Source organism: Pituophis catenifer, unplaced genomic scaffold, assembly GCF_029215685.1.
Source record: "Pituophis catenifer annectens isolate HBS135680 unplaced genomic scaffold, rPitCat1.0.hap2 SCAF_1, whole genome shotgun sequence".
Classification (NCBI taxonomy): Eukaryota; Metazoa; Chordata; class Lepidosauria; order Squamata; family Colubridae; genus Pituophis; species Pituophis catenifer.
Window position 1 is genome coordinate 40,084,677 of NW_027256881.1, and position 11,883 is coordinate 40,096,559.

The 11,883-nt window shown below is 39.3% G+C and overlaps 1 protein-coding gene across 1 annotated transcript in view; it reads left to right on the forward strand.

Moving 5' to 3' along the window:
- STPG4 (sperm-tail PG-rich repeat containing 4) overlaps positions 1–11,514 on the forward strand; it is a 37,426-nt gene extending 25,912 nt beyond the window's left edge. The window contains exons 6-7 of the mRNA XM_070932337.1: positions 8,906–9,010; positions 11,398–11,514. Coding sequence (XP_070788438.1) covers positions 8,906–9,010; positions 11,398–11,514 — 222 coding nt within the window. The remainder of the gene's footprint in view (positions 1–8,905; positions 9,011–11,397) is intronic.
- Positions 11,515–11,883: the final 369 nt, after the last annotated feature.

Below are 11,883 nucleotides of genomic sequence, written 5' to 3' on the forward strand. Positions count from 1 at the left end.
AATGGGTCTTCCATTATGAGGGCTACATCGTCAGCAAAAGCTTGGGTTTTGAATATTTCATTCCTAATCTTTAATCCTTTGATATCATTGTTGGCTCTTATCCTACTAAGTAGCACCTCTAGTGCCAAAATATATAATAAGGGAGAAAGGGGGCATCCCTGCCTGACTCCTTTTTGGATCTGAAACAACTGGGTTCTGTCTCCATTCACTAGTATATTTGCCCTCTGGTTTTTATAGATGTTCTCAAGCATCTTCCTAAAGTTGGTACCGAATCCCATTAGGTCAATTTGATTTATCAAAAATGTCCAATTCAAGTTGTCGAATGCCTTTTGGGCATCGACAAACATTAAGGCCAGCTGTTTTTCAGGATGTTGTTCGTAATATTCAAAGGTGTTTAGAACTATTCTCAGGTTATCTCTGATCTGTCTCCCTGGGAGGAAGCCGTTTTGATCTTTATGTATCCAGCGATTTAAAATTTTTTTGAGCCTCTCCGCAATTATATTCATAAGCAATTTATAATCTGCGTTCAACAATGAGATAGGTCTGTAGTTGGATATCTGTTTCGGGTCGGCACCTTCTTTTAGTATAAGCGTCACATACGCTTCCCTCCACGAATCTGGGATAGTGATACCCGCCAAAGCCTCATTTAGTATTTCTAGTAACTCTAGTTTTAGGGCATCATCAAGTTTTTGGTACAATTCCCCGGGGAGACCATCTGGGCCTGGAGTTTTATTCTTCTTTATTTTAGAAAGGGCCGTTTTTAATTCCTCTATAGTGATCTTTTCATTTAACATTTCCTTTTCTTCTTCAGGGATTAACGGTAGTTTGGCTTCCAACAGATACTGCTCTACCTTGTTTGACGCAATTCCTTCACTTTTGTATAGACCTTCATAAAACTTTCTTATACTCTCTAAGCGCTTTTGAAAGAAATGGCAAGTTTGACATCAACAATTGCAAAAACCAATAAAAAAGTGCCATCCATCCCCACGTTAGCAATGTCATCTCCAGCTACCCAGAAATTGGTAGAGGGTCTACAGAAAACAGACAAACCCCCAGCAACTCCAACATTGCAAACGGTACAATCGTCTTTGTTAACAATACAAGAAACCATGCTTGCGATGCAAGAAAAACTTTTGAATAGCCATTCTGAACTGAAATTAGATATACACAGACTTGATGCCAAAATGAATGAGATTCAAATTTCGATCGCTAGCAATGAAAACAGAATCCAAAAAGCGGAACAAAGAATAGAAAAAAACGAGAAGAAATTGGACATAGTCGATCAAACCCTGCTGGCACAGAATAAAGAAACAGAAGACGCCCTAATACAACTTGAGATGGACAAGGCCTCATTTTACTTGCGATTCCAAAACATAGTCGAAGACAAGGACGAGGACCTAGGAGATAAGATGGCTGAGCTGATTGCAGAGACTCTCCAACAGGATAAGCAAGAAATAATTCGAGAGATCGACGAAGTCTACAGAGTCCAAACAAATTACGTGAGAAGGAACAGGCTTCCTAGAGAAGTCCATGTTCGGTTCGCTAGGAAAAAAGTGAGAGACATTCTGTATAATATTGCTAGGGAGGAAAAAATTACCTTTGGGGGAAAAGAAGTGAACATCTTAAAACAAATTCCAAGGAGAGTGAGGGAGAGGAGGAAAAATTATAAATTTTTGACAAACCAATTAAATAGGAGAGGGATAATATTCAGGTGGCTCTTGCCAGAAGGAATGCTAATATCTTGGCAAGGTAGGAAAATCAAAATCGATTGTGTAAGTGACGCCCAAGATTTCCTAGAGCAATTAAGGGGAGGTGAAGAGGAACAAATTAGTAAGGAGGAAAACGAAATAGTAAACACAGAAGAAGACACATCTCAAGAACAAATCACAACAGAAGACATAGAAGAGGAGAAGAAAAAGGAAGATACAGAAGAAAGAGGGAAAAAATCTAGACCAGTGAGAGCAGTAACATTAAAAGGTAAATAAGAACTAGAGACTAGAGAACAGTGACAGGAATGAACGATACTAAGATCTTATCGTTAAATGTGAATGGTTTAAATGATTACAAAAAAAGGAGGATAATATTTTCAAAATTGGCGAAACAAAATCCTGACATAATTTGTATCCAAGAGGTTCACATAAAAAAAGAAGAAGCCAACTATTTAAATTATACTAAATTTGGTAAAGTATTCTTTTCATTAGCGGAGAAAAGAAAAAGGGGGGTGGCTATTTATGTTAAGAAAGGAATAGAAGCAGAATGTAAATATAAAGATGAAAAAGGGAAAATACTTATAGTAGAAATAATGAGAGGGAATGCCAAGGTGTTATTGGTTGGGGTCTATGCCCCGAATAAAAAACAAGGGAAATTTTACCGGAAATTGCATGAACAGCTGGCAAAATGGGCAAATAACGAAATATGTATGCTAGGGGACTTTAATGGAATAGTAGATCCAAAATACGATTACAAATGCGAGATAACCAAAAAGAATAAAAGATCTCCCTTACCAAAGACTTTTTTTGATTTAGTGGACGAGATAAACCTAGCTGATATGTGGCGCACCTTACACCCCCACGACAGACAATTTACTTTCTATTCAATGCCACAAAACTCCTGGTCTAGAATACATATGGTCTGGGCTACCAGGAAACTGGGCCTAGAAATTAAAAAGGTTGACATGTGCATAAATGCTTGGGCAGACCATAAGCTCCTTGAAATAAGTTGGCACCACGATATAAAGAAAATACAACAGAGATGGAGTCTAAGGACTAAGTTGTTATATGAAGAAGAGTTTATACTGAAATTGAACGAAGAAGTCAAACGCTTTTTCATAGAAAACGGAAACCAAGAGACACCCAAAGAAATTGTGTGGGATACTATGAAGGCATATGTGAGAGGGGTTGCCATCTCATATACTGCCTTCAAAAACAAGGAAAAAAGAAAGAGTAGAGAAGAGCTTACCAATAAGCTATGGCAAGCAGAGGATAAACTCCAGCAATGCCCGGGGGATGAGGCGATCAAACAACAGTGGTCGATGACAAGACATAGATTGAATTTATTGGACCAGGAGGAAATGGCGCAAAAGATAAAAAGATCCAAGCATTATTGTTTTGAGAACGCTAACAAGTCAGGGAGATGGCTGGCGTATAAACTAAAAAAAGAGAGGGAAAAAAACCAAATATTAGTATTAGAAGACTTTCAGGGTAACTTGCTGACGAAAGAAGAAGATAAATTAGAGTAGTTTTTCAAATACATGGCTAATTCTGAGATATCAGCCAGGTCATAAGCCTTGGAAAAACAAGAGGACAAATTTAACTTCAAAAGCCTAGTTCTTCTATTTTCCAGATCAAGTTAGCATTTTTTAAGGATTATAATGGAAGAATATATATCTATAGATATATAGATATATTTTACAGTAGCTGATCAGAATTTATTCTGAAAGAGCAGCAGCAAACTAGGTATAATGTGAATTGTCTGAGGGTTTGTTTTTTTTTTGGCTTTTAAATAGATGTTAACCTTTCATTTGAAAATCCTTGAGGATCTCATTAATGACCTCGTGCCAGGTGGCCTCTTGTGACAGAAGAGCCGTTCCATGTAAACAACTACTCTTTAAATGAGTTATTGATACAGCTGCTATCCAATATTTTGCAACAAATGAACTGGAACTGACATCTTAGTGTTTGCCTGTCTTGGAACAGCTGCAACCGGGGTGTTCTTTGCAGGTGAAAGCTATTGATGCCCAGAGAGTGATTTTGCATGTGTTGTTCACAGTGTTGGACATAAATGACCATTGGTTTGGGCTAGGCATGGACAGGATGGAGATTCTGCATAAAGAGCTTTGCAATGAGCTTCTGTTTGTAGTTTCTGTCTCAGGTACAGCAGAAAGATGGTTTAGAATGCAAAGCAAACCAACATTTAACCACTGTTTTGTTTTGTTTTGTTTTGTTTTGTTTTGTTTTGTTTTGTTTTGTTTTGTTTTGTTTTGTTTTGTTTTGTTTTGTTTTGTTTTGTTTTGTTTTGTTTTGTTTTGTTTTTGTTTTGTTTTATTATTTTATTTTTAGAAAATTTATTCAAGTTCACTGGGGTTCTATTAAGTCAATATTTTCCATTCTTTCCATATGTTTTCTTGAAACATATTCCAAGGTGGATTTTAAATAAGTAGCTTAAAAATAGAGGAATGCTGGGACCACCATATGTGGACTGGAAAATCCAAAGAATCATTAGATTTATTAATTTAACCACATAAAATCAACAATAAAGATAACATCTGTGGACGTCTCTTGAGTTCTTTGAGCCAAAGTACTGTTTTAACAGTCTTCCTCCTCCCTTGGCTTTACATGCTTTGGATCTTTTGTTGGTATGTTTGATAGGTGAAGATATTTTGTGCAGTGAGGGGAAAACTGTGACAGATATACCCTAGGAAGTATGCTGAGGAATTTCAGCTCTTTCTGCCAACGCATATTCCTTCTAATTTTAGATTTTAGGTATGCTAAAATCATTGTTTCTACAACCGATAGAATAAAAATAAAAGTTGTACATTGTATATGTATTCATTATACTGAAATATAGATGGTCCTCACTTAAAATTACTTGTTCAGCAACTATTCAAACTTGTGATGGTATTGAATTGAATGGTACATACAACTGATCCTTCAGTAATGTTGTGGCCTGTCAGTGGCCTGTGCAGATTGTAGCTGATTCCGACAACGAGGAGGCTGCTGTGATGCTATGCCAGCAGCCTGTGCAGCTGGTGCTCGAGTCGGACAGTGAGGAGGCTGGAGAAGATGTGGTGCCAGAGGCAAGGATTCAGCCAGGGCCTTCAGAACCTCCAGAAGCTCCTTTAAGTGAAAAGGACGAAGAGGAGGATCCTCTTCTCAATGCACGGGTGCGTAGAGCTGCCAAAAGGCAGGAGTGGCTCCTCAGGAGGAGGTCACCTCAAGAGTAAGGCTTGGGGCTAATTGGCCACTCCCTTAGCCTATTTAAGGAGGAACGCGGATTACAGCAAGCTGTAGAGAACAATTTAGTTCAATCTCCTTCGCGTTTGGATTCTCTGCAAAATTGCTTCTGGGCTTTCTGCCAACTCTAGTAAGATTGTGATTACCTTATTTTAGGATTCTTGCAGGCTATTAAGAAAGTTTATTAACAGCCTTTGTTTGAAAAAGACTTGAGTTATTTTAGTAAATTAAGTTTTGTACAAACTTTGTGTGTGCTGCGTTCTTTGGGGTCTGTAGCTGGGGCAGAACAAGTAATTCCAGCCCTCACAGTGTTCCAAGGTCATGTTGTTGACATTTGTGACTTTTTTTTTGCCAGCTTCCTATAAGCAAAATCAATGGGGAAGCTGGTAGGAGGTTGCAAATTGTGACCACATGATATCCTTGCTTGATGACCTGCAGTGATTCGCTTAATGACTGAAGGTGCTAGAATTGATGTTACTAAGTAATGCAGTCACACAACATTGCACTTTTTGACTGTGTCACTTAGTGATGGACATTATGACCCGCATCGTTGTCGTTAACTGAGAACAACCTGAACCTGTATTATATTTTGATAGGCCTATTCGTATTTTATTACAATATTATAGTCCTGAAAATTTCTATTTTGTCTTTGTCTTTTTATTATAGTTACGTGATTTTTTTTTACCTAAAATGCAACACATGCTTATCAAAGGGTCTTAAATATCTGTTGTTACAATCTGTGACAATTCCTTATGATTCACTTCCCATTGGTTGCTTTTTAAGAAATACCACTGTGTTATGCCTGTTTGAAAATTTCAGAAATATTTGCATGGAAAATCCTCCTAAACATTTATCCTGGATAAACAGACTAAAACTGAGTTGCCCCAAAGGAAAAAGGTATGAACACACCTGCATAGAAAATGTGATTATTTCAAATACGTACAAAACCAGTAGTGTTATGCTCAAAGGAACATGACAGATGTTAACATAGGAACACAGAAATAACAACAGACAAATATTAGCCTATCTCCAAACTATAAATAGATTTATTTTCTTGTCTTATAACAATAAACAAATTACTGCTTTACTAGTTGGTGTCACTTTTGTCTCCAGGTAGTTGAGAATAGATTGATCAGTGAAAATGCCTTTGTTAGCATATGAGTCAGCAAAAGATCGGTGTCAGTTGTTTGTACATTTAAAATATGGTTATTTGCTTTTGCAAGCCAAAAGCTGATATCCTGTAATTACTCCAGGGGCTTGCAAACCTGTCAAAATCAGTCAGTGTTACTTAGCTCTTAGCTTTTCCTAATCTTCCTAGAACAAAACAGCTCTTTTCCTCTGGGTTCCCTATGCCCAGGGAGGCAGCGGGGATGAATTAACTGGACCATTCCATTTCTCATCCCTTTCTACCTTCTCATAGGTAGGCTCTCAGTGTGGTGGGGACAAGGGCATCTGGGGAGCGGAGGGGGAAACGACAACATGTGTGTGATGATGCAAATGACATGACTTATGTAGTTGGAGGTCCTGCAAATACATAATTGTTTCATTTTCATGATTACATAATTCTACTCGTTATCATTTTGGCATCACTGTGGTTTGCTGCAGAGACTGTCATGCAGAGGTCCACATGGAATGAAAGAAGGCACCAATGGCTCAGTTCTTTCTTGTCTTGCCATCTTCAAGAGTACAGACTTTGAAGCTTCTCCCACAATCAGGGATCAATGTGCATTACTCTATGACAGTGTTATCAAACCCCAGCAACTCTTAAGAAGTGTGGTTTTAACCCCCCAAATTCCCCAGCCAGCTCAGGGCTGAAGTCCACATATCTTAGACTTGCCAAAGTTGAGAAATGCTGCTTAAGAAAGTCCACAAAGTGAAGTGCTGGGCATTGTCACCCTTGATGTTTCTTTGTCCGCAGGCAGCCATACAACCAAATATTTGGGCAAATAAGCAGACATGCACAGAGAAGCTATAGCTGCAGCTAAACCTTTCCTTCCTCCAAACTGCTCCAAATTTAGGCACAACTCTGCCTAAATTATCTGCTGTACAAAAAACTCATAGCTTACTAATTGTTGTGGCTCTGTTACCTGAGCCTGTGTTATCGGAGGGAGAAGGCTCCGAACATGAAGGAGAGAAGTTGGCCAGGCCTCCCTCTCCAGGAACCTCCTCTCTGGCAATGCCTCAGGTGTCTCCTGAAGGAGAAGAGATTGGCCAGGAGCCAGGTATCTCCTCGCAGTCAGACAGTGACGGAGATAAGTCTTGGCTGGATCCACGCCAGCGTCGGAGAGCCAGGCGCGCGCAGCAGAAGAGGAGGCCTGCCAGAGATTAGGCTGAGTCACTGGACCACACCCCACAGGGGATAAAAGGGGGTGAGGTGGCCATTCAGACTCTGTGATGGACAAAACAAACTACTAGCGAGTCACATTGTATCTTTGAAACAACGTTATCTGCCTTGGATTTAATACGGACTGGACTTGACAATTCTTGAACTGTGTGTATCTTGTTTGGGTTTATCTGTCAGAGAAACAACCCCTCCCTCTATGACTAAAGTTCTTGGCAAGCAGCTACTGGGTTGCTGCCAAACCTCTTATCGAAAGAATTTGTTGTCTGCCAGTTTTATTTAACCCCTGACTATCTGTTTGTGTGCATGTGTGAGATGGGGACAGAACACTAATAGACAATACATGATCTCAGATTCTGTTCCTGGCATCTCCATTTAAGAATGGGTCGTATAGTAAGAAAGATCTCCATCTAAGTTCCTGCAAAGGAGGTGCCAATTTAAATGGACCATTCAGGATAAACAGAGATATAATGTTCACTTTATGTATAAAGGTTTGCACTTTATTTTTCTAGATATGCACAGGTTCAGTTGTTATAGAAGTTTAATAAGCGTCTTGTGAACGAACAAATCTTGAGCAATAAGTCAATGTAGGTTCTTGAATCTATGTCAGGGGTGTCAAATTCAAGGCCCGCGGGCCGAATCTGGCCCACGGGGTACTTAGATCTGGCCCACAGGGCCAGCCTGGAAATAGCAAAGGACCAGCCTGCGGTGCCTCTGCTAGCAAAAATGAGGCACGGTGGTCTGTGTGCGACCTCCCTGCAACCCATTTTCGGCCTGTATGGCCTCCTGCAACAGCCTACTAGCCAAAATTGGGTGTGTGTGCACCCCGGTACCCCATTTTGGCAGCAGAGTGCTACAGGAGACAGTCCTGGCTGAAAATGGAGTTCGGGGCCCCCGCGTGTGGCCCCCCCGCTCCCTGTTTTGGTCGGCAGGGTGCTGCAGGAGGCATCCATCCTGTCTCCCTCCCCCATCTCCCTGCCCCTGTGGAGGACAACTACAATGCTGATCTGACCCTCGACGAAATCCAGTTTGACACCCCTGATCTATGTGAATAGCATACACTGATCATAGGAAAGATGCAAACTGTTGAGTCCAACCTGATTAACTCCAGATGTTGGTGCTGCAAAGGATTCCAAAATCCAAATGTGTCTTTTCTACATTAACTTTTGTGGTCATCATGTGGTTGGATATATTGGACGATGACTGCATAAGACCATAGGATTAGAAAATGCTATTTAGATAATTGATGGATGGATATCAGTACTAGGCACCTTGAGTTAGATTTTCAGTTTCTATATTAGATTTTCAGAATCTGTTAATTGAGTGAATATGGTGGATAGGATCTGTACTAATTTCATGATTATTAATCTTATTTGGCATAATTCTCCAATAGTACAAATCAAATGACCCACTGAGATGTTATGCAAATGTTATCCATGCTATCAAAATATGCTGCATGTATTTCAAGTATTAAGTAGCTGTATTGCACTGAGTACAAGTGTTGATTATGTTAGCAATGTCTTTAAGACTACAGCATGTTAGGAATAACAGTGTTATGGAAGTATTTACATATATGAAACTTGTAAAAAAGAAACATTTTATTACGTTGTAGAAACAAGGTCCAGGCCCAGGGGAGTATGAAATAAAGGATGCCCAACCAGTTCCAATACGATCGTCCTTCATATCAAAAGTACCACGAATATTGCCAGCCCACACTGTGAGTATAATATTGAAAATGGCTCAATCTGTACTTGCAGCTATAGGGCTGACTTGGGATTCCTGACTTTCTTGGAGACATTCCATGTTCAGCCTTTGGATTTTCAGCTTTCTTTGTGGAGGGGGGATCCTAGTATTTTCAAGATATAAAGGAAAACATGAAAACAGTAAATGTTACTTAGATTCAGGCATTATTAACTTGCATCCATGGAAATAAAACCCAATTGTGGAGAAGATCAGACTGGTTGCCTGGGATAAGACTGGTTACCTGGAATCTTTTCTGAAGTCGGGGAACCTGGAATAAGGAAGGGTGCTCAGTCTTGAAAGATCAAGATGAAGCCCAAACGGGGGCATTCTAGTCCATTGCACGTAATCCTTTTCTTTTTGATTTACAACCATTTGTTTAGTGACTGTTCAAAGTTACAATGGATCTGAAAAAGTGACTTATGACCGGTTTTCACACTTACAACTGTTGCAACATCTCCATGGTCATGTGATCAAAATTTGGATGCTTGGCAACTGGTTCATATTTATGATGGTTGCAGTGTCCCGGGATCATGTGATTACCTTTTGCGACCTTCTGACAAGCAAAGTCAATGGGGAAGCCAGATTCACTCAACAACCATGTTATTCACTTAACAACCGCAGTGATTCACTTAGCAACTGTAGCAAGAAAGGTCATAAAATGAGGCAAAACTCATTTAATATATATATCTTACTTGGCAACATAAATTTTGGGCTCAATTGTGGCTGTAAATCTAGGACTACTTGTGTATTGTTTCATTTAGCACTATTCATCCTGCAGTAGCAAGCTTGTTCATTCTGCTTTCTAATATTCACTGGCAGCAAATATAAAGCTACTGTGAAAACTAGGCACATGTCTGTGAATTTTGTGATATTACATTCTAGTTTGGTAGATGAATACAATCCATTATCTTTAATTATATGAGTCATACCATAATGTTAGTATAATTCAATTTGGATTCTTGCACTGAGAAAAGAGTTGGACCTGATAGCCTGAATGGCCTGTTTCCAAGTCTATTATTCAAGGACTGTAATTCTAATCAACTTGAATTTGGTTATGGTTGCTAAGAACAGCTTAGACAAGCCTAATATGCTCCAAATTTGTATTGCTGCTTGGAGAATTCTGGGGTTCGAAGTCCAAGCATCTTAAAATTGCTGAGGTTGAGAAATGATGCAGCAGACAGGGAGGGCCAAAAGAGCAAGGAGATTCAGAATAGGTAGTTACCAGGTCTTACATTCCCTATTTCAATATCTTGAAACATACTCCTTAATGGTAAAATTAACAGGATATTCCTACAATCATTTAAATATGAGTCAGCAGTGTGCAGTAGCTGCCAAAAAAGCCAACACAATTCTAGGCTGCATAAACAGAGGGATAGAATCAAGATCACATGAAGTGCTAATAGCACTTTATAATGCCTTGGTAAGGCCACACTTGGAATATTACATCCAGTTTTGGTCGCCACGATGTAAAAAAGATGTTGAGACTCTAGAAAGAGTGCAGAGAAGAGCAACAAAGATGATTGGGGGACTGGAGGTTAAAACATATGAAAAACGGTTGCAGGAACCGGATATGTCTAGTTTAATGAAAAGGACTAGGGGTGATATGATAGCAGTGTTCAAATATTTCAGGAGCTGCCACAAAGAAGAGGGAGTCAAGCTATTCTCCAAAGCACCTGAGGGTAGAACAAGAAGCAATGGGTGGAAACTAATCAAGGAGAGAAGCAACTTAGAACTAAGGAGAACAGAACAGAACAGAACAGAACAGAACAGAACAGAACAGAACAGGTACTAATTGGACTGTCATCTGGAATCAGTCTGAGATAGAACAGAACAGAACAGAACAGAACAGAATAGAATAGAATAACAGTTGGAAGGGACCTTGGAGTCCAACCCCCTGCCTAGGCAGGAGACCCTACACTACTTCAGACAAATGGTTATCCAACATCTTCTTAAAAACTTCCAGTGTTGGAGAATTCGCAACTTCTGGAGGCAAATTGTTCCACTGATAAATTGTTCTAACTGTCAGGAAATTTCTGTTCTGTTCTATTCTATCTCAGACTGATTCCAGATTCCTGATTCCAACTAGTACCTATTCTGTTCTGTTCTGTTCTGTTCTATTCTATCTCAGACTGATTCCAGATGACAGTCCAGCTAGTATCTGTTCTGGGGGTGGGTTTTATTTTATTTTATTTTGGTAGCAATGAATGAATGAATGAATGAATGAATAAACAAACAAACAACAAACAAAAGACTGATTTGAACAAGATCTGAGCTGCGAATACTAGCATTGTTGTTATTTTGTTATAGAAATCTATCTTCATTTATTTCATAATGATCTTGTTTGTATCTTATTCTGTACAGAAAGTCCCTGGTCCAGGATATTATTGGCCTACCAAGCAGGCTCCAAGACAGCCTAGAACTATTGCCAGCCTTGGACGGGAGCATACCATTTTCTTTAGCAACGTTCCCGAACTTTAGAATACAAAGGATACGTCGTTCTGACGCCTTCATTAAGACAAGCTTGCTAATTTTTTTATTCCTCTTCATTTTAAATGGATTATTATGTTGTTAATCCAGGCAGATGTTATTTTGATCATTCTGTTTTCTAGCATCCTAGGTTGTTTTTGGTTTTAAATCATGGCATAGTTTGTAACTGTGGTTAAATCATGGCATATCCCGTGACTGAATATTTTATAATTTGCCTGAACTTAAGTCATTCAGAGGCAGCAGTATTTGCTAGATGCTGACCTTGCAATATGGAAGAGAAAGTGAATAGAGATGACTTAAGTTATCCAAAAGGATCGGCCTTCTCATCTTTTTCCTGATAAAAAGGATAGTTTGGTGCCA